Source organism: Hippocampus comes, unplaced genomic scaffold, assembly GCF_001891065.2.
Source record: "Hippocampus comes isolate QL1 unplaced genomic scaffold, H_comes_QL1_v1.1 scaffold74, whole genome shotgun sequence".
NCBI lineage: Eukaryota > Metazoa > Chordata > Actinopteri > Syngnathiformes > Syngnathidae > Hippocampus > Hippocampus comes.
The window spans coordinates 248,102-269,219 of record NW_017804812.1 but is presented as its reverse complement, the minus strand read 5'-3'; the positions used below and the strand labels follow the sequence as shown (position 1 = coordinate 269,219).

At 45.7% G+C, this 21,118-nt stretch overlaps 1 protein-coding gene across 27 annotated transcripts in view; it reads left to right on the top strand.

Moving 5' to 3' along the window:
- Positions 1–21,118, top strand: part of LOC109512600 (ankyrin-3-like) — a 51,370-nt gene that overhangs the window by 22,238 nt on the left and 8,014 nt on the right. For 12 of the 27 annotated variants that reach the window (XM_019864508.1, XM_019864474.1, XM_019864538.1 and 9 more), the window contains 17 exons: positions 480–603; positions 2,865–2,967; positions 3,448–3,492; positions 3,747–3,853; positions 4,402–4,434; positions 5,150–5,374; positions 8,595–8,749; positions 8,827–9,038; positions 9,171–9,378; positions 9,593–9,689; positions 9,760–9,988; positions 10,110–10,235; positions 10,709–10,831; positions 11,296–11,322; positions 11,688–11,769; positions 12,822–18,674; positions 20,829–20,903. In XM_019864508.1, the coding sequence (XP_019720067.1) occupies positions 480–603; positions 2,865–2,967; positions 3,448–3,492; positions 3,747–3,853; positions 4,402–4,434; positions 5,150–5,374; positions 8,595–8,749; positions 8,827–9,038; positions 9,171–9,378; positions 9,593–9,689; positions 9,760–9,988; positions 10,110–10,235; positions 10,709–10,831; positions 11,296–11,322; positions 11,688–11,769; positions 12,822–18,674; positions 20,829–20,903 (7,824 nt within the window). Of the gene's footprint in view, positions 1–479; positions 604–1,454; positions 1,467–2,864; positions 2,968–3,447; positions 3,493–3,746; positions 3,854–4,401; positions 4,435–5,149; positions 5,375–8,594; positions 8,750–8,826; positions 9,039–9,170; positions 9,379–9,592; positions 9,690–9,759; positions 9,989–10,109; positions 10,236–10,708; positions 10,832–11,295; positions 11,323–11,687; positions 11,770–12,821; positions 18,675–20,828; positions 20,904–21,118 lie in introns of all 27 variants that reach the window. The other 15 variants (XM_019864558.1, XM_019864499.1, XM_019864549.1 and 12 more) reach the window with 12 other exon arrangements.

The window sequence follows — 21,118 nt, the reverse complement described above, 5'->3', positions numbered from 1 at the left end:
GAAGAAAAGCGCTGAATGAAGTGCTTGCAAGGCAGAGGTGAGTCATGGTAGATCCCCAAAAGAAAGGCTTGGAATGTCACCAGATGGGGTCTGTGAAAGTTTAGGCTGGGGGAGGGGGGGTGACAGGGAATGGCGGGGGGGGGGAGGGGGGGGCTAGGGGCAGGGGTGTCCTGCTGGAATGCCCCCCCCACCCCCCTCTTCATTCTCTTTCACCGGCCTGCGTGCACTTGTTGCCTACTCCGCTTTCCAGCTCCTCTTCAAAGCTCATCAGTACGAGCTTGCAAAGCAACAAGTCCACTTCTAACCGTCTCTTTTTACGTCTTTATTTTCAATATGCCTCGACTGATGTTTGCTGTTTGGTTGCCGTGACGATTTGGACTTCTGCAGGTCTTGAGCATGTGCTTCTTTTATGCGTCATCCCTGCACATAAAACTGTCCTCATCTCCTGTGTGTGTTTTTTTTTTTTTGGCGGACCCCAGGCGACGACGCCATGACGGGAGACACGGACAAGTACCTAGCGCCCCAGGACCTGCGGGAACTGGGCGACGACTCGCTACCGCAGGAGGGTTACATGGGCTTCAGCGTGGGTGCACGTTCGCAGAGGTGAGACGCCGCCGGCTGAGACACTTAATTAGGTGCACGCGTGCGACCCCGAGAGCACACACGCCTCTGCCAAGCCTTTACCAAGAAGAGTCTGTAGTTGTAGATTTCAAATGCTGTAATTGGCCTAAAAGAAAGTAGCATCCAAAAACAATTGCTACTTAAAACACATCGAGCAGTTCTAGTTGGCATGTTATTTTTACTTGGCAAATTATTTTTCAGGGCTTCCATAGTTGAAGTGCATCTTCGGTGTCGTGCACTGCCCACAGAGATATCACCATTTACCAAAAACAAAACAAAACAAAACAAAAAACCACAAAGTCTGCCTGATACCATCCAGAAGTGATGATAAGTCGCCGCGTTCACTCGTGGATCCACCGCATAGATTTCAAAGGTCAAATGCATTTCACTGCCAAAATATTGACATTTCTGCAACACTGAATGGACGAGGTGGGAGAGGTCGCTGGAATGGTGCGTCGCTGAATGTCTGAGCAGCGACACACTTTTTGACATGCCTCATGAAATGAGAAACATGTTCGATGACATGCCCCTCAGCACACGTGCGCACACTTGTCGTTCAGTTATCGGAAAATATGGACATAAATTGGGCCAAGTGATAAAAAAACAGTCGGAAAATGTGTTATTTTATCAATTTATTTTGAGGAAAAAAAAAAAAGCTCCCAAGGTCATGTGTTGCCAAAGGTTTTTCAGCCTTTATCGGCGATTGGAAATTTCCCACTTCCTGAATGCAACACGAGCGTGTGTGTGTGTGTCTCTATGGCATCATCCTGATCCATCCTGCATCGTGGCTCATGATTTTGTGTTCTCTCCCTCGTGTGCGCTCTGTGTCTTAGTCCCAAAGTCAGGTAAGGCTGATGGCATGCTGCTGAGGCCCCCTCCAAACCTCCATATACCCCCACCCCCCAACCCAAAACCCCCTTCTAACCACTCAAGCTAGATGAAATTGTAACTTCCACATGTACGTTTGATTGGCTAACTTGATTTGTAGCTGTGTTGTTGTGTGTGCCATCTTCATGTATGTTGTTGTTGGTGGTGGTCATGATAATGTTGTTTGTTGTGATTTTTGTGCTTTTTTTTTTTCCCTCGTCGAGCTTCCGGGGACCCGAACCTATTGCGTCAAGACGCTTTATAATTTCATGCAAAGTGTCATTAGATAAATGTAATTCATGTACTTTGATTTATTTATTGAATTTCGGGATGAACCTAACATGCATGAGAACCATTAGGCTATATTTTTGTTGCCGGCATATTTGTTTGCCCCAGATTTAGTCAGCTGTGGGATTTTGGCCGTCCCCACCTCCGTATTAAAGTCTTGCTTTGGAACGTGTTTGTTCGCCTGGCAGAGTTGAATGAAATTACCCTGGCCCGGCTCAAATGAAGTTTAGAGAAGGTCAAATTAGGTTCACTTGTACTTGAAACTGTGACATTTTAAATTCATCCTGGAATTACTTTTTACATCTGAATTTCCGATATCCCTAATTTTTTTATGACTAGTGTACGTGTATATACATTTTATTGTAAAGGAGCTGAATTACAAATTCTGGTAATGATCAAGTATTAATAATGTTTTTGTTGTTGTGGATGTCTGGTGGTGGTCTGCTCCATAAGTGGGACAAAATATTTGCAACATTTCTGCGGTATTTAATGAAATGTCTGGCAGGCGCGGACTCGACATTTTAGTGACAGAAAATAGTATGGGTGAATGTGTATGCCATAAATATGAAGTTGGGGTTGCCTCCCGTTCACACTGCCATGGCGACAACAGCAGCCGCAGCAGCTGTGGTTTTGCTGAATCATTTGGCCTGTCGAAAGAAACGGGGGGAATATGTCATCGCACAAGAATGTATCAATATGATATATTCATCCATATGATGTCTCTCATCTTCTTATATTTCATAAACTGCATCATTTCATTTAAGCGAGAGAAAAGTGTGCAACAATTGATCACACAAGTAGCCCCTTTTAAGTGAATTTTTATAGCTCTCCGTGATGCGTGGGGGGGTCTTGAAAACCTCCGTTAGTTGTTTTTTTTTTTTCTTTTTTTTTTTTTTTTTAATTCAAATGTCTTGTAGTTTTTGTCGGAAGGTACTCTGAGTAATCCCAGTGAATGTAGTTGTTTGAAACTGGATGAAAATCCAACAAATGTGATGGTTCTGGTTCCTGGAAGCTGCATGCATTTAATGTGACCTTTTTTCCCCCCACTTTCTGTTCACTTTCACCATCCCTTTTTTACCATGGTCCCCCCTGCGTTCCTTCAGTTCTGACAGGTCCAACACGCTCAACCGCAGCTCCTTCACGAGGGACAGCATGATGATCGAAGAGATGCTGGCGCCCTGCAAGGACATGGTACGGACTTTTGTCATTTATTGAGGGGTGGTTGCCAATCATTCAACCCCCACATGTTCCGAAAGCAACTGATCACAATCTCATCATAGCTTGTAGGAAAGAGGAAATGTGATTAGCGGTCAAGGTCGTGCGACCATATTTTGCATTGCTGTGTGTCTATGTGACAAAGGCAATATTTTGTTCATGATAACCCGTCGGTGAACATTTTAGCTCGATGAATGAACATTTTGCCAATCATTCAACCCCCACATGTTCCGAAAGCAACCGATCACGATCTCATCACAGCTTGGAGGAAAGAGGAAATGTAATTAGCGGTCAATTCTGCCATCCATCACGACAAGGTCGTGCGACCATATTTTGCATTGCTGTGTGTCCATGTGACAAAGGCAATATTTTGTTCACGATAGCGCGTCGGTGAACATTTTAGCTCGATGAATGAACATAAGGACTAACTTCCTGTCTGCTCCCACGCTGCCGCAGATGCTCTGTAAGGAAAGGTCTTTCACTGTAGAACAACACAACAAGGTAGATGTCAACGTACGGTGACTCGCTTTATTCATGTTAAGTTGCCTTGTTACGTTCCTTTTGCATCACAGTTTGTCACCCACGGAACCTTGTTGCATTGTTGCAAAGACATCCCGACATACGTTACAAGACATCATGCCATTCATTCTCTTCACTTTGACATTTAGCACATGACTTTTTGGCACTGTGATGTCATCTTTTAATGTTAGTAAAGAAACTCTCTTGGATGTAACCTTACCGTGTTGTCTGGGCAGCACTTGGCGGGGGCCAAAGACTGCGACAACGACTCGCTGAGGAGATACAGCTGGACACCAGATGCAATGGACAACGTCAACCTCGTTTCCTCCCCAGTCCACTCCGGGTAAGTGAGCGCTTATGATGGGGGATTTAAAAAACTTTTTTTTTTTAGCTCTGCACTTTTCTGACATCCAGTAAATTCTAAGAATGTAAAAATGACCATCAAATTTAATTTAATAACACATAAGACTGCGACAACGACTCACTGAGGAGGTACAGCTGGACACCAGATGCAATGGACAACGTCAACCTCGTTTCCTCCCCAGTCCACTCCGGGTAAGTGAGCGCTTATGATGGGGGATTTAAAAAACTTTTTTTTTTTTTTTTAGCTCTACACTTTTCTGACATCCAGTAAATTCTAAGATTGTAAAAATAACGACCATCAAATGTAATTTAATAACACATTAAGTGACATTTAAAACGAAACATAAAACATGCAATTGATAGTCGAGGATTCACCAATAAATGTAAAACGTCTTTTTTTGGGGGGGTTGCCACATTTTTTCTTCTATTTAAGAAATTGCAGTCTCAACAATCTTCTTTTTAGTAATGTGCAACATCACTAGTAAGTTTAGTTTGTGTGATGGAGCTCTGTTGTCATCCATCCCGCAGTTTTTCCTCTCCGCTCCCGCAGTACGACAGCAGGTGACGACTGACTAACTGGCTGTGATTGATTGATTGATTGGATTGATTCGTCCCCATTGTTGCCGGCCGCCTCCCCCGCGACCCGGATTTTGTCGTTTCCGCTCACGCACTCCCAACCCACCCCTCCTCCCTTTGTCCACTCACAGCAGCTGCTGTTTGTTCCCCTCCTACATCGAATGTGTCCTTCCAGACTTGTGGTGGAGTTTTTGTGATCGTGTATTTGGAGGACAGATCCCAGCGGGTTGCTGTCCTCTTTGTGGCCACGTTCATAACACCTTGCTGTACATACACTGAATGAAATTACTCTAATGCACGGTGTGTTTTTTTCCTCTACTAACACCTTTTGGACACAACTTGGATAGTGTCCGTGATTGTGTTTGTGTGTGCGCGCGTGCGTGTGTCTCCTGCGATTGGTTGGCAAGCAGTCCAGGGTGCACCCCAGGTTAGTCGAGGGGTATAGAAAATGGATGGAGTTTGCCCAAAATACACTTGAAGACAATTGCACGCATCACCACAGCACACCCTCAACCCCAAACAAACTTCAGCCTGTCCTGTTGTTGAAGTGCTGCAGACGTCGGAGCATTCTGGTTTGGCTCTACTCCCCCGCAAACTATCAAGGCTATCCAAACAGACGTTTTCACTGCCTCCAGAATGCTCCTGACTCCCTGTTCTGTGTCCTCCTCATCGTCCTCCTCTTCCTCCTCCTTTTCTTCAGGTTCCTGGTGAGCTTCATGGTGGACGCCCGCGGCGGATCCATGCGGGGCAGCCGCCACAACGGCATGCGCATCATCATCCCGCCCAGGAAGTGCACAGCGCCCACGCGCATCACGTGCCGCCTGGTCAAGCGACACAAGCTGGCGTCGCCGCCTCCCATGGTGGAGGGTGAAGGTCTGGCCAGCCGGCTGGTGGAGGTGGGCCCGGCAGGAGCACACTTCCTGGGGTGAGACCGCTTGATTTTTATTTTTGTTTTTTTTCCCCGAAAGCTTTGCTAAGCAGCTTTTCTGCACTTTTGCTTTCTGCCCGCTGCCATTTCCAGCCATCCGCGTGGCCACTCTACTCTGTATTTTGTCTCCAAACTTTTAAAGACACGCATCCCCTCTACACATCTGCACTTGCCCAAGGAAAGAGTCCAAACAAAGCCCATTTCTTTTATCGTGAAATGTTATCATTTAGGAAAAGCTTGATTTGACATTTTTATTTGGTGCTGGGGGGAAAAAAAATCACTTGAAACCCTAAATGAAACCTAAGACGAACTCCAAACTCTAAATTAGAAAAAAATACCCTTGAGACCGGCAATGAAACTCTGAAACCCTTCCCCTGGCCTGAATACTTAAATTTGAACCCAAATCTCTGTCTTGAACCGATCCATTGATACCCAAACTTGAAATCTTAAACCCAAAACCCTGCCTCAACTCATAACGAAAAAGTTATGAGACAGCAGCCCGGCGATGGACGGGCAACCAATCCAACATGTCGTCTTCCTTTGGCACACGGTCATCTGGGATAGATGATTGACAGCAATGTGTCACAAACCAACGTCGCGCCACCTTCTCACCATTTTGCCACTTTGGACATCAGCTGGAATTTTGTGCCAGCAAAGTGCAAAACTTCCTTCCCACCAACCAAAGTTACATTTCATTAAAGTCTCCGTTCATTGACCTCACTCGGGGTGTGTTGCGTGTGTCTTGTGTGTGTGTGTGTGTGCGCGCGTGTGTGTGTGTGAGCCGCAGTAAGCTACATCTCCCCAGAATGCCACCGGCTCTTAATGAAGGCGAGAGCCTGGTTAGCGCAGTGCTCCAGCTGGGACCCCGAGGAACTAGATTTGTTGGGTAGGAACATGGAGAGAAAAAAAACAAAAAACCATAGCATCCGTTCTCCAATAATTCTCTGCTCTTCCCTATGCCCGCCACCCCAGTCCCAACACAGCAGGCTGATGCCTCATGATGATTGTTCCACACATCTGCCTTGAATTTCAGTTCAAACATGACACCATGCTATCGGGTCAGCGTGTAGTTTTGGGAAGAATTTGGTGATTGAGACAGAATATAAACTACTCACAAAAAGATGCTCTCCATACTTACCTAATTGGACCGTCTCAAAACTTCTGAATGTCCAACTGCTGAATATTTCAATACTTTTTGGACAATTTGCTCGTCTTAACAGAGACGAATGAACAGCAAAATTAACAACAGTGTCAAGGAAGTCCATTTCTATTCCTTTCTGTGAGTCTACCAGTCTCTGTTGCAACCTACTGATGACACGCTAAGCTCAGTGGCCACTTCGTTCTGAGAATGTGTTTGAAACCTTGCAGCGGCGAGGTCCTGCTGATCAATTTTTAGCTGCTGTCTTGGTCTCGTGATTTACAAAATGGGAATAGCATGTTGAATAAGTTTAGAGAAGCTCACGTGAAGTTCACCTAAACATGTCATAGTGCATTTTGGATTTAAAATGTTCCCCGAAAGCCGACTCTCCCTAACTTTTTGTGAATTGTGTATGCAGTACACCGTATGGACAAAGGTATTGGTTAAACTTGCATTAATTTGTCCATATACAGCTCTTATCAAATTGTACATTCTTCCTGAAACTACATCTTGTAGCTTGGAATCCATCCAGTTACTTTGACTACTTTCATCTCCAGGGCGTTGTTTTTCTTTTGGCGAGGCCAATGACATCACTGGTCTCGGTTGGCTTGTTTTGGGCTGGACTGCTTTGTTTATTTGGGCATGTGACTTTTGTTTCAAGGAGCGGCTTGACTCTTTGGATGGTTTTTCCATCAAGGAACAGTGAGCTTGTGATCAGTGTCGACAATGTCCACTTCCTGTGTGAATTCTTTGGATTTAAAGGAAAAAAAAAAACATCAGATTGCAATGTGACTAAGGCCTCACCCCACATAACTAATACACATATAAAGTAAATGATTACATTCTTTGGGGCAATTTACCAAAGAGAAGATCAAAGAACCCACTAGTGGCCACTGCTCTTCTGTTTCTCCCCGTGAAGTTGTCATCTAGTGGTTTCTTGCTCGTCTTGTGCTGTTGTGCGCTTTGCTTCTTAAAGGTTTCTTCCTCGACCTTCCTTATCTCCGTCCAGCTTCAGACATCCTCAATGTGCCATTGAACGACTGTCAAGCCCCGTTTCTGCCAAACGGCTTCTGTTGTTGGGAGTTTCCATTTAAAAAAAAAAAAGGGGGTGAGGGGTATCAAAATAGCAACGTGACAAATGTCGGTCAGCTTTGTGGAATTAAAAAAAAAAAAATCGCATGGAAGGAGCGCTTCAAAGGGCTTGAATATCTTCCATGACAAATTCAGGAAAAATAGTACATGACTTTTTCTTCTGCCCACGCTGCTGTTCTCATGAAAACTGTTCCATTTGCGCTATATCCAGTATGTCCAGTTTTCAGTGCAGGTGACATCACGGTAACTTTGACTCATCCGCATGGAGAACTCCTAAAAATTCCAGCCTCTACAATCTTATTAGTCATACTGTTTTATTGATTTTTTTTTCTAATTTGAAGCTGTTTTTGACTAGATTTTCTACAGTGACATACCCCCAAAAGGATGATTTAAATTTTATTTTATTTTTCTTGCCAACACAAAAAACTAATTTATCTGATTTTCTAAATTCGTGGAGCGCTATACTTGGACTGAAGTGGCCATCACAACTGGACTATTCTTTTTTTTTTTTTTAGGAAATCTTGTTACGTTGCTAATTTTTGCACCCTTCCATTAGGGTAACAGTACGTTGCTGTGCTTTAGATGTGTCCACTGAACTGTTGCGCTTGGTGGAAACGTGGCTTAAACACTTGGCAGAACCACAATCCATTCACACCTGCACTCTCTCTAGTTCTCTAGTCTGTGTGACACATCTAGATCGGGGTGGGTGACCGCTATTCTGCATGTTTTAGATGTTTCCCCTCCTGCCGCGCAGCTAACTCAAATGATCAGCATCGTTCTCAGGCTTCTGAAGAGCTTGCAGATGAAATGATCATTTGAATCAGATGTGTCAGGGAAGTGAATCATCTCAAACATGCAGGAGAGGTGGCCCTCAAGGACCGGAGTTGCCCATCACTGGTCTAGATGGTAGAGCAACAACTTGGGTCAACTTTTCGATCTTTTTTTTTGAATGCCGCTTGCCTCAATCTATGATTTGTTCCCTACCAGGCCCGTGATTGTGGAGATCCCCCATTTTGGCTCCATGCGGGGGCAAGAGCGTGAGCTGATCCTCCTGCGAAGCGAGAATGGAGAAACCTGGAAGGAGCATCTGTATGACTGCAAGACCGAGGAGCTGCGTCAGCTCCTCAACGGCATGGATGAAGGTAAAGGCCCGCTTTGAATGTCAAATTTCTCAATAAATGTCACTTCATCTAATATCATGTATTTGACACCCTCGCAGAACTGGACAATGCCGAGGAGTTGCAGAGGAAGAGGATTTGCCGCATCATCACCAAAGATTTCCCTCAGTACTTTGCCGTGGTGTCTCGCATCAGGCAGGAAACTCACCAGATGGGACCTGAGGGCGGGACTCTGTGCAGCCGGAGCGTCCCATTGGTTCAGGCCTCTTTTCCAGAGGGTGCGCTTACCAAAAAGATCAAGGTTGGGCTGCAAGTGAGTACAGCGAGAAGTGTTTTTATGCGACTTTACAAGCTACGCTTGAAAGCTTCACTATGGTGTGCTACAGTAGTTTTCTGTGAAATTAAAGAAAAAAAGACCCTGACCACTTTCTTCCGGCCTCTCAAGGCCCAGCCGGTACCCGACGAAACCGTGAAAAAGATCTTAGGAAACCGTGCAACCTTCAGCCCCATTGTGACAGTGGAGCCCAGACGGAGGAAGTTTCACAAGCCCATAACGATGACAATCCCAGTCCCGCCGCTCTCGGGCGAGGGGCTTTCCAACGGCTACAAAGGAGACTGCACGCCCTGTCTCCGCCTTCTCTGCAGCATCACAGGTGAAGTGGTATTGTTAGCACGACTCGGTCACCACAATTTTATAAGATGGGCCGCGAAAAAAACATATTTGTCCTTATCCCAAACATTAGCGTGGGGAAACTGCAAAAAAAAAAAAAAAAAAACTCTTACATTCCACTACCTCAGACAGTGTATCTAAGAAAAAAAAACCCACCAAGACAGAAGATTAAATCCTTCCCTTGTATTGTTTGGCAGGTGGTACATCGGCAGCACAGTGGGAAGACATCACGGGTACGACTCCGCTCACTTTCGTCAACGACTGCGTATCTTTCACAACCAACGTTTCAGCACGGTGAGGAGTCGGGCTTCTTCTGGCACGTCAAGTGTTGCGCCTTGCATCCTTATTGGGTGTTTCTGAGCAGGTTCTGGCTGGCTGACTGCCACCAAATCCCAGAGACGGTGGGTTTGGCCTCGCAGCTGTACAGGGAGCTGATCTGTGTGCCCTACATGGCCAAGTTTGTGGTGTTCGCCAAGATGAACGACCAGGTGGAGTCCAGGTTGAGGTGCTTCTGTATGACTGACGACAAGGTGGACAAGACCCTTGAGCAGCAGGAGAACTTTGAGGAGGTGGCCAGGAGCAAAGACATCGAGGTACTTATTTGTAATCAAGGTCGCAGACTTGATATTCAGGGTCCAGACCTGGTGACATGATTAACATATGCGGTGTTTAAATTATTATAGTGATGGTTTTGACTGGTTTGTGTATGTTCAGGTCCTCGAGGGTCGGCCCATTTATGTGGATTGCTATGGAAACTTGGCTCCCTTGACCAAAAGCGGTCAGCAGTTAGTGCTCAACTTCTACGCCTTCAAGGAAAACCGCTTGCCCTTCTGCGTCAAGGTACTGAAGACACACCACTCCATTTTTTTTTTTTTTTTTTAAAGAAAGGACTCCATTCACAGGCAGTAACCTAGTTGCCTCTGTCATCGATCGACCCGCTAACCTCGAACCACGATCTCTACAATCAATCCTCATGGTTTACTGCTTGGTTAAACCCCTCTTCCTGTGTGTGAGCCAGTTCATTACAATTGCGCTAATTGGGACATGCAAGGCAGGACATAGGAAAAGTAAAAAAAAAACACACACACACACACACGCGCGCACGCGCGCGCGCACTAAAGCTGTTGCCCCCGGTGTTGTCCCCCGACCCCGGATAAGTGGAGAATGGATGGAAGTCGATGCGTACATTCACTGTACTGTTTAGGCTTACTAAGAGTCCAACTGAATTAAAAGCAATTCGGATCAAGACATTGCTCAAATTTAGCCGTAATGGCAAGAGGTACATAAAGAAGCCAATACCCCCCCAACCGCAGGTACGAGACCCCAGCCAGGAGCCGTGCGGCCGTCTCACCTTCCTCAAAGAGTGCAAGAGCACCAAAGGCCTGCCACAAACGGCTGTGTGCAACTTGAACATCACGCTCCCCGCAGCCAAAAAGGTAAGGCCCAAGTGGCCATTTTGTGTCATCACTTCCATGATCATCCTCACCGTCAGGGAAGTAGCAGCGCTAGGCTAAAAGTCTGAGGGAAGACTTGTCCCAAAGCGTGTCTTTTATCTGTTTCAGGCTTCTCTCAGTGTCGATTGGTTCTTTATTGTACGCTGTGGTTGCTTGACATTGGCTGTTTCTTTTTCATTTGGATGCTATTTGGCTGGCTTTCTTTTTTTTTTTTGTGGCTTGACTCGATGATCTTACATTTTTATCATGGTGCTTTTTGATTTACTGTTGGTTTGTTGACTTTTTCTTTGCTGCATTTGCCACAGAGGCTTCTGGAGCTTCTGTAAATCGCTCTCTTTTTTTTCACACCCTGATGTTTCTTCCCCCCCTCTCCTTTCCTGCTTTCCATTATGTAACTCTTCACCCTTGCCCCCCCGCCCGTTTCTGCAATGCATCTTGGGAACCAGGAAATGGAGTCAGATGCCGAGGATGAGGTAAACTACACCCCCTCCCCCCACCATGCGCTCCCCTCTGCTAGATCTGCTTAGCGTAGGCTTACTCTCGCCGCTGCCACAAGGGAAATGTAAAACTTTCCCTTGTCCAAGTGCTGACTTTTGCATGATATCATATAGACACTTGCTTTTTAATCCAATGTAATACCTTTAAGATTACGGACTTTGAAAGTGGTTCAACATGAAACCTGTTTTGTCTCAAAAACAGCATTGGAAATATCCGGAAATTAGCTGTTCAATAAGAGTGTGTTTTTAAAGTCCAGATCCTGCTCCAATTGGCTGCAGCGTAAGATTTTTAAAGCTGCGCTCACCTGATAGCCAACTTGTGTTGTTTGCTATTGTTGCAGACTGAAAAGCCCGAGCGACGTCATACCTTTGCATCGCTAGCCTTACGTAAGCGCTACAGCTATCTGGCCGAGCCTGCACTGAGTGAGTTTTGTCCTTTTCACTAACAACAACAAAAGAAACCCTTCAATAAAAAAAACGCTCGTGATGATTTTCATGATTCATTTGTCCAAGGCGTTGTAGTAAATTAACATTTCTCATCCTGACACACGCACTGTCCACATGCTTGTTTACGACATGGTACATCTTTTTCTTTTTTTTTTTCTTTTCACGAATGGTTTTGGAACTGTTGTGCAGTGCTTGCCCACGTTGTTTTGAGTTCTTGTTCTTCTGGCTCTGATTGTTTTAATAATCAACATCAGAATCTTTCTTTGAATGTCCAACTGTCACAACGTTTCAGGTATTCTGACAGAGGTGGTCAAAGAAAGATTTGCTTTGCTTTTCATTTGTCCCATCTTGACTTTTTTAGCTTTCTCTGGTGAAGTGGCAGTTGTTGTTTTGTGGAACAGCCGTGCATGTTCGGAGGTCTTGATTTTGGCTGGTGTTTTCTTTCTGTAGTGTACGCTTGTCACCATCTTTTTCTGGACTGTGCATGACAAAATGGACCAAACGTCAGTGTTGGAGGACACATTTTGTCATTAAAAAAAGGCAAAGGGCTTGTGTGGCCTGACATTAAGGGCCATGTATAACATTGGGACCAAACAGATAAAAGGCACTTTCAAAGTGGTTTGAAACTAGATGCAGAATCCATTTGCTGCTTTGAGAACATTTCATGAGGAGCTGCTTTTGAAATAATCCTGGTGCATTTGTCCTGCCATTTTTCCGTTGCCAATTCAGTGCCATTGTCTTTGTTTGTTTTGTTTTTTTTTCTTTGCTGCTTTTTGGGCTTCGATTTTAATCATCAATTTATTTGTGGTTGTCAGTGTTCAAGAGAACACTTGAATATCTCAGCACTTCAAGAAACTGCTGTTTGTTGTTCCTTTAATAACAAATATTTCACTGACCAACTCTCCCTCCTCTGATCTCTTCTTCTTCCGCATCATCTTTTATTTACACATTTTTGTTGACTATTACACATCCTTTTGATTTCTTTTCCCATTACTTCTCCATCATTGTTTCTCCAAATTCCGCTGAAGAAACAGCAGTTGAGCGAAGCACACCAGCCACAAGAGCACTGCCTGCTGGTCACCCTCACAAACCTGTCTTTCCAACCAGACCTTACGCCTCATGGTCGACTGCTCCTCTTACCCTCCCTGGCCAAGCAAAGCTCGGCGGAGTGGGCGGTTCCGTCATCGTTGCCGATTCATCGGCCAGCTCAGCAGCTGCTTCTCCACTGAAATCTGCCTGGCCCTTCACCCCATCACCTGCATGTTCTTCTCCAATTAGAGCCAGCATGGGAGCTCCATTGCAAGCACCCAATCCGGCATCCCCCGACATACTCCCCTCGTCCCCGGTGAGGTCTTACAGGACTATACCATCACCCATTAAAACAGTTGTCCAGCAGGCTCACTATCCTGTCCAGGCCTCCGCCGGCTTAGTGTCCTCTCGAGTTCCATGTAAACCTGCCACAGATCCTGCTTCTATCAAAAGTCTTTCTTCACCCTACACATCAAGGACCTCTCCAGTTCACTCTCTACCCAATGGTTACATACCAGATAAGTCCACAGCTGCTCCAATCTCACCAAAGAAACCATACAGCATCTACAGTTCTAGTATGTCTTTTAAGATAGACACAGGAGCTCCAAATCCTCCCTCTGCTAAAAGCCTCTCCACCCTGCCCTCTTTGAAGACCTCTTCTGATTCAAGCCTCTCTGCTCGGGTGGGAAAAAACTCCTTGTCATCGGTGACCTCGACCGGGAAGACAACCATTGCGTCATCAGAATTGTCCATGGTGAACGGAAATGTTTCACCCGTCAAATATGCGTCGTCGTCATCTACACCCTCCTCACCTTCTTCCCGACTCCTGTCAGAGAGAAGCCTTCAAGAGCGGATACAAGCCACCACCCAGGCAGCCACATCTGGCATCAGTGCTGCCATAAATGAAGCCATTGACTCCTATTCTGCAACTGGCTATGGCACGCTTAAATCACTGTCATCCTCTCTCAGATCTGCTCCAGGAAATTCTGCTTACGGTCCTCTGAGATCTGCTGCTCCCTCCTCAGTGCCTGCAGTTACCTCAAATACAGTGACTGTACCCGTATACTCATTGGTCAGCGTCATACCAGAGACCCCAGTTAAACCAGGGCCAGGCTCTCTCAAAATGGTGCCTCCTGATTCCAATCACACCTCACCCTCTCCATCCCTATCCTCCTGTGTTACAGCCTCCAAAATTAAGTCCCAGTTGAAATCACCTCCTTACATCACGCCACCCATCATTCATCACGCCACCACCTCCAACCAGGAGATATTAAAAGATGTAGCAGACATGAAAGAAGACCTGATGAGAATGACAGCCATCTTACAGACAGACACACAGACGGCTGCTAAAACGGTCCAAACGTCACGCACCAGCACTCCTCGTGAGACCAAGTTAGAAGACGATGAGCCATACACACTTGTTGAGAAAGTGAAGGAAGATTTAGTGAAGGTGAGCGAGATACTCCAGAAGGACATTGTGAATGAAAGTAAAGAGAATGTTGAAGAGGATGGCTGGGAGGAATTTTCCACAGATGAGATTGAGGAGGCCCAAAGAAACACACTCTCTGACCAACACGCTCCCTTTGATGAGGGCTCACATCTGCTTAAGCACCAGTCGAACAATGACCTTGATTTGGCTAAAGTGGTAGACTTTTTAACCAGCGATATTGGGGCTAGCTCCCTCTCCAAAATGGCAGAATTGAAAAGCAGATACGAGGAGGTGAAAGGGGAAGGGGAAGAGAAACAAAAACGTATTCTGAAGCCTTCAATGACAATACAGGAGCACAAACTGAAAATGCCTCCACCAGTGTCGGGTATGCTCAGGTCTCCATCCGAGAAGGACCTTAGCAAACTTGCTGAGTCTTATCAGGGGGGTGACACCATTCTCGAGTCCCCAGAGGAGCTGTCTCATGAGCAGGATAAGAGTCCTCTGTCTGACAGTGGCTTTGAGACTAGGAGTGAAAAGACACCATCTGCTCCCCAGAGTGCAGAAAGTACAGAACCCAAGCCTTTATTTACTGATGCTCCCATCCCTCCCAGTGTGTCTGAGACCAGGTTAGAGGAGGTCCATGTTCAGAGACTCTCAGATGAGCCTCTCCTTATGGACGAGGCTGCTTCTGCTCTTTCTTCTGCTGAGTCAGGTGCAGCTTCAGGAAGCTCAGTCGCCTCCATCCAAATGATGGTTCCAGAGGAGGACTCAATGAGCATGTGTCTTAAAGAGGAGACTCATATTACCACTACGACCAGAATGGTCTATCATCAGCCTCAGCTCACTGACGCCGCAGAGGGGATTGAGGAAGCCGTGTCAGTGCGAGACATCATGAAAGCCTTCCAGTCTGGTAGGGACCCGTCCAAAGACCTGGCAGGCCTTTTTGAACACAAAGCTAACCAGGACTCAGTCAAAGGCGACGAGCTGTCACCAAGATTTCTTAACAGGGACATAAAATGCAAACCCAAAGTAGAACGGATAATTGAGGTTCATATTGAGAAAGGCCACAGCACAGCAGAGCCGACTGAGGTTTATATCAAGGAAACAAAGAAACACCCTGAGCTGTATGTCTATAAAGGGGACCGGACCATTAAGGAACTGCTTGATTATGATGAGAGCCAGCAGGAAGAGGAGGAACTGATTGCTGAAGAATACCTGCCCCCTTTCCTGGAAACATCTCGCGTTAACACACCAGTTTCGCAGGAGGAGGACAGTCGGCCAAACTCTGCTCAATTGATAGCTGACGATTCCTACAAAGCACTAAAACTGCTCAGTCAGCATTCCATAGAATACTATGATGATGAGCTATCAGAGATCAGAGGAGAGTCCTACGGGTTTGCTGAAAAAATGCTCCTCTCCGAGAAACTAGAAGCATCCTCAACGTGTCATTCCGACACAGAAGATTCCGCAATGAAGACTGACAGGAACCTAACCTCTGAGCATCAAGATAGCCCTAAAAGGGAGTTTATATCCAAGTCCAAAGATGGGTCCTCGAAAGCAGGAACATTTTTGCATAGAGATGAATCACCGCAGTTTGATAAAGTTACAGTGCTCCATTATTCAACTGAACAAGGTAGTCCCAAACATGCAGTCTGGATGAGATTTACTGAGGATAAACATGACAGGAGCAGGGACAAGCTCCTCTATGAGGACAGGGTGGATCAAACTGTAAAAGAAGCGGAAGAAAAACTCTCTGAGGTTTCTCAATTTTTCCGTGATAAAACAGAAAAGCTTAATGATGAACTTCAGTCACCTGAAAGAAAGCCTATGCGACGAGAACTCAAAGAGCCGAGGTCTTGGCCAAGCTCAGCATGCAGCAGCCCTCAAAAAACTATGGCAGGGGACGAGGCATTCAGTAAAACCAAACTCAGGGAGCCTTCCGTTGGTAAAACATTTGGTAGCATTTTACCTAATGAAAAGAAAAGCTCTAGCTTGCCAGGAAGTCCTCAGAAAAGCCAACAATCGAAGACCTGTGCGTCTGAGCCCTCCTCTCCTTCACACATAAAATCAACCTCTTCTGTGAGGATGAAGTTTGAATCTGAGGCTCAGAAACAACCTCAGTCTAGACCAAGCAAAACACCCCCTCCAGTTCAACCAAAACCTTCTGTAAAGAAATTACAGGAGAGCAAACTCCCGGTTTACCTGTTTTTTGCTGATAGAAAAACATCAAAAGTTACTGAAACATCCCAGGGGGAAATAGCCCAAAATAATAACGAAGACACAGATGGCACTAAAGTGGCTTTGATGTCACCCAAGTCCCCCAAACTGTTTCCAAATAGAAATGTCCCAAACGTGTCAGTACAAAAAACATTGTCAGAGAAAGATAGTGATGCTCATGAACATCATGTCACAAAGAAAGTCACAACAGAGGTTTCAAGAATAGACAGTGATGACCTTATGAATAAAAACGTAAGGAAAAAATCTGAATCTCAAATTCCTCTCAGAACAACATTGATTTATAATGACCTCCCTAAGAAACATCCACTAACAAAACCCTCCCAGATTCCAACATTATGTAAAAGTAAAAGCCTTGAGGCAAACTCCACCAAAACAAATGAAAATGTTACGTTTGAAATCCTTGACAACGCCCCAAAGGATTCAAACTTGAATAACTTGGTCAGTTCCAGGGATATTCTGGAAAAAGTCATGACGACTCCGGCTACCGCAGCACCTAAAGAAAATTACAAAGGCATTAAAACGTTACCAGTTTATGTCAGTCTACAGGTTGGCCGCCAGGCTGAAAGGGAGGCCAAAGGGGGGCTGCATGCTGTCAAGCAGAAGTCAGTTTCTGGACTTGGTCCACTCAGCCCAGATGATGACACCTTAGAACAGATCTCTTTCATAGATAGCTCAGGTAAAAGCCCCCTGACACCAGAGACCCCCAGCTCCGAGGAGGTCATCTATGACCTCACTGCAAAGACCCCTGATGGCTTTATGGGGTTGGTAGCAGATAAACCCAGCCCAATCATGGAGGTACCTGAGGAATTAGAACAAGATGACCAAGGAAGAGGCATCATCTCTTTGAAAGAGACCACATCTGAAATCAAAACTAGCATCAACGTTGCCCAAGCAGACCTCGCTAATGCTAACATACAGGAAACTATGACAGATAACTATCAGAGATTAGAGAACAGTGCCATCCTGCAAGAAAGCACAGCTAACGGGTATAATTATAAAACTGGACAGGAGGCCTCCATCGACAAAGGCGTTGCATACATTGAATTTCCTCCTCCACCTCCTTTGGACCTCTCCGAAACTTCTGATCCAGACAAGAAAGGTTCTTGCGCTTCGTCAGAAACTGAGATGGAAATGATGGAGGTGAATTTACAGGAAGAACAGGAGAAGCTGCTGATTGAACCAATAATACGTATTCAGCCCCCTTCGCCAGTGCCGCCTGAGGTGGAAGATAGTCAGTTCAACGGTGAGGACGACGATGATGAAGAGTCAATCTTTCACCCGATTCCCTCTAAGAAATTCACTTTTAAAGCTCCTTGGGAAGTGGAGGGCCAAAAGAAGGAGAAGGAAAATCAGGCCAAAATGAAAAAACATGACAAAAACGGAAATGACAACGATCCTCTGGTTGGAACCAATGGTTCCAATGGCAAGGGGGAGGACGATGAATGTGAACAAAATGGAAACGACCAGTCCATAACAGACTGTTCGCTAGCCACAACAGCTGAATTTTCTCATGACACTGACGCAACAGAGATAGACTCCCTTGATGGCTACGACCTCCAAGATGAGGATGATGGACTGTACGAACAAGCCGACTTGAAATCGTTAGGCTCCCTGGACAGCAGACGAGATGTCTGGGCGACGGACACTTTCAGGCCCTTAGACCGTTCATTTCCTCCAACAAAACTAGAAGTTATCGAAGAGGAGAAAACCCCCGAGGAATGTTTGAAGGATATGCCATCAGATGTTAGAAAACCTAATGACGCTCAAAAAGACGCTGTTGAAATGAATGGACAAAAACTCTCAGCAAAAGAGGGATTTTCAGATACATACTTTAGCTATAAATTGGAAGAGGAGTTTAATTCTCCTTTTAAGACTGTTGCGACTAAAGGGTTGGACTTTGACCCCTGGCCCAGTAAAGGTGCTGAGGAAGACATTGTCGACATGGGAGAGGCGCTGGCAAGCAATGGTGAGCCAAAGCCTTTTGGACTAGCAGTCGACGAGCAATCTCAGGCCACAACGCCCGACAGCACCCCTGCCCGCACGCCGACAGACGATAGCACGCCGACGAGCGAGCCCAACCCCTTCCCGTTCCACGAGGGAAAGATGTTTGAGATGACGCGCAGTGGTGCAATTGACATGAGCAAGAGAGACATGGTGGAGGAGAGGCTCCAGTTTTTTCAAATTGGTGAGCATTCCTACTCCGCGGGCAGGTACAGGGTCAGGGACACGGAGGTAGACGACAGTGATCAAGAGCCCATGTGTACCCCTGTAGTTGTCCCTCTGGTCCCTGTACAGGCGACTACGGTACAGCTAGAAATATCAAACGCTGCTGGCAGAGACACAACCGCCAACACCAAATTCACCACGTTTAAAACGGGATCAAGCTCGTTTGATAAAACGTCTGATAGTCGTTCGGACTTTCCAACCACTTTAGATGATTTTAATCTAGCTACGGGTTCAAATTTAGATATTCTAAACTATGCAAATTGTTCACATTATCTCACAGATTATTTTATAAATTCCATCAGTCCTTTGGACACACTTTTGGAAACTTTTGAGGATTTGGGCAGCGCTTTATCTCATAGCTCCTCTGCACCTTCTCCAGAAGTGACCAACACACAAACATTGAACACCTGCAGTGACACCAGTGGCTCGCATTTTATTTAAGATGACACTCTTAGTGTTGGTACCTTTGTTTAGTCACCGAGAGAACAGCAAGGCTTTTTTTTTTTTTAATCCTATAGCAATAAGAAGCACAGTGCCCAGAGAGGTCGAATGCAACATATGCAAGTCCAGGTTTGGACCCCTGAGAGAAGTGATCTTCTACATTTAGAATTCAATTGGAGACTCTCACTTTTGAAAGCACAAGCGATCCAAAAAGTGATATTTACACACAGTTTAGCCAAAAGCCACACAATATGTAGAGCAAGTGACACCAAGGTACATCAGTCGGCATACATACACTTTACCCTCTGGACTGAACCATTCCCAAGGGAGCTGAAGTTAGAAGCGACAGCACCTCCTGTTGAGGACCAAGAGAGCTGCAGGGATGCGTCCTTTTCAGAACCAGCTAAGACGTTCCTGCTGCGCACGCACCGCTAGCTCCACCTGCACCAGCACCATCGGCACCACATCCACACCGTCTGCTAGCGCTGAGAGAACTGAGGTTGAGCAGCCAACCGGAAGGAAGAGTAGGCCGACACTCGGAGGGGGAGAAGCAGGAGGAGGAAGGGAGTGAGGTTGATCAACCAATCACGATTCCCGTCACCGCAAACACAACTAGTTTGTAAACTTTTTTTATAAACACCTTTTGTATCTTCTTCTCTTATGCATGTAGTTGTCGTGGGTGCTCTGTGGTGTCAAGTGTAGCTGTCACTTGTTTGTGTTATCCTTGTGTTGTGTGATTAAGGCCTGCCCGAGGTGATTTTGTGATGTTTTTGATATTTAGTAGCAGGTGTGGTCTGGAATTAGCGAAAGGTTTACACTGGAAGTGTTGACTCCTTTTTAAGTTTTGAGTGCTTTTTGTCGGTACTCTTACATATTATTTATATGCCTGACAGACATGAAAGGCCTCTTCAGTTCTAGCATTCTCAGTCCCATTAAAAGTACCAGCGGTAAAAAAACACCAAGTAAAAATTGACGATCAGGTTCTGACCCCGGTGCTCTAATTTGATGCCGGCTCTTGAGTCGCGGTTTGCTAGAACTTAAGAAGCCTCTCTCAGGATTAGCGAAACTTTTTTGAAGAGTGGGACATCACTTGGAGTAGGCGGCACAGCAAAAGCACCAGGTTACGGATTACGATCTTTGGTGGTGTATGTACTCTTTTGGGTACGCTGAGAAAACAATTCATTGACCCAACTTGACAATCAGACCTCGCGAGTACAGACCGGCCCCTTCTGATGTCAAGCGGCGGCGGTGAGTTGCTTTCGTCAGCCGGTGGAATGTTGCCTGATGGTTTGTGACGTGAACCTTAACTACTAACAATACTGACATTAGAACCAAAACGCTTTTCTGGCCTCACTGATCAGTTGTCTGCATGGATTATGCAGTCACGCATCAGAATAAACATCACAGGGTTATCCACTCTTGAACTGAAAGCGATTGAGGATAGTTTGGCCAGAAGAGTTGAGACAGTGAGCTCAAGTTAGTCTACTGACTTGCATCACATTATCTCTCACATAAGTGACATAGTGCAAAATAGACACGGCCCATTTTCATTTGTCGAGCTCTCTTGTGTCTCACCTCATTCTTAGTGATCAGATCTCTTGATTATATTTGTTTATCCATCATGCAATTTCCAATTTTTTTTTTGTGTGTGTGTTGCACTGCCCGGTTTCAGGCCCTCAGAGTCCATGTGAGAGGACGGACCTCCGAATGGCCATAGTCGCCGACCACCTGGGACTCAGCTGGACTGGTGAGTCCGCTCATGACCCTCGTTTTCAGAGTATTGGTTATGCGGTGTCTGCTGCCATCCGGTGGATGCTTTGAGTCCTTAAAAAAAAAAAAAAGTCTCCATGTGCTGCAGTGGCATGGTCACAGCAGTCATCAACATATCACGTGAGGATCATCACCATCATGACCCGGCAAACTTTTGTGTCCATATGCCTTATTGGATTTTTAAAATCGACA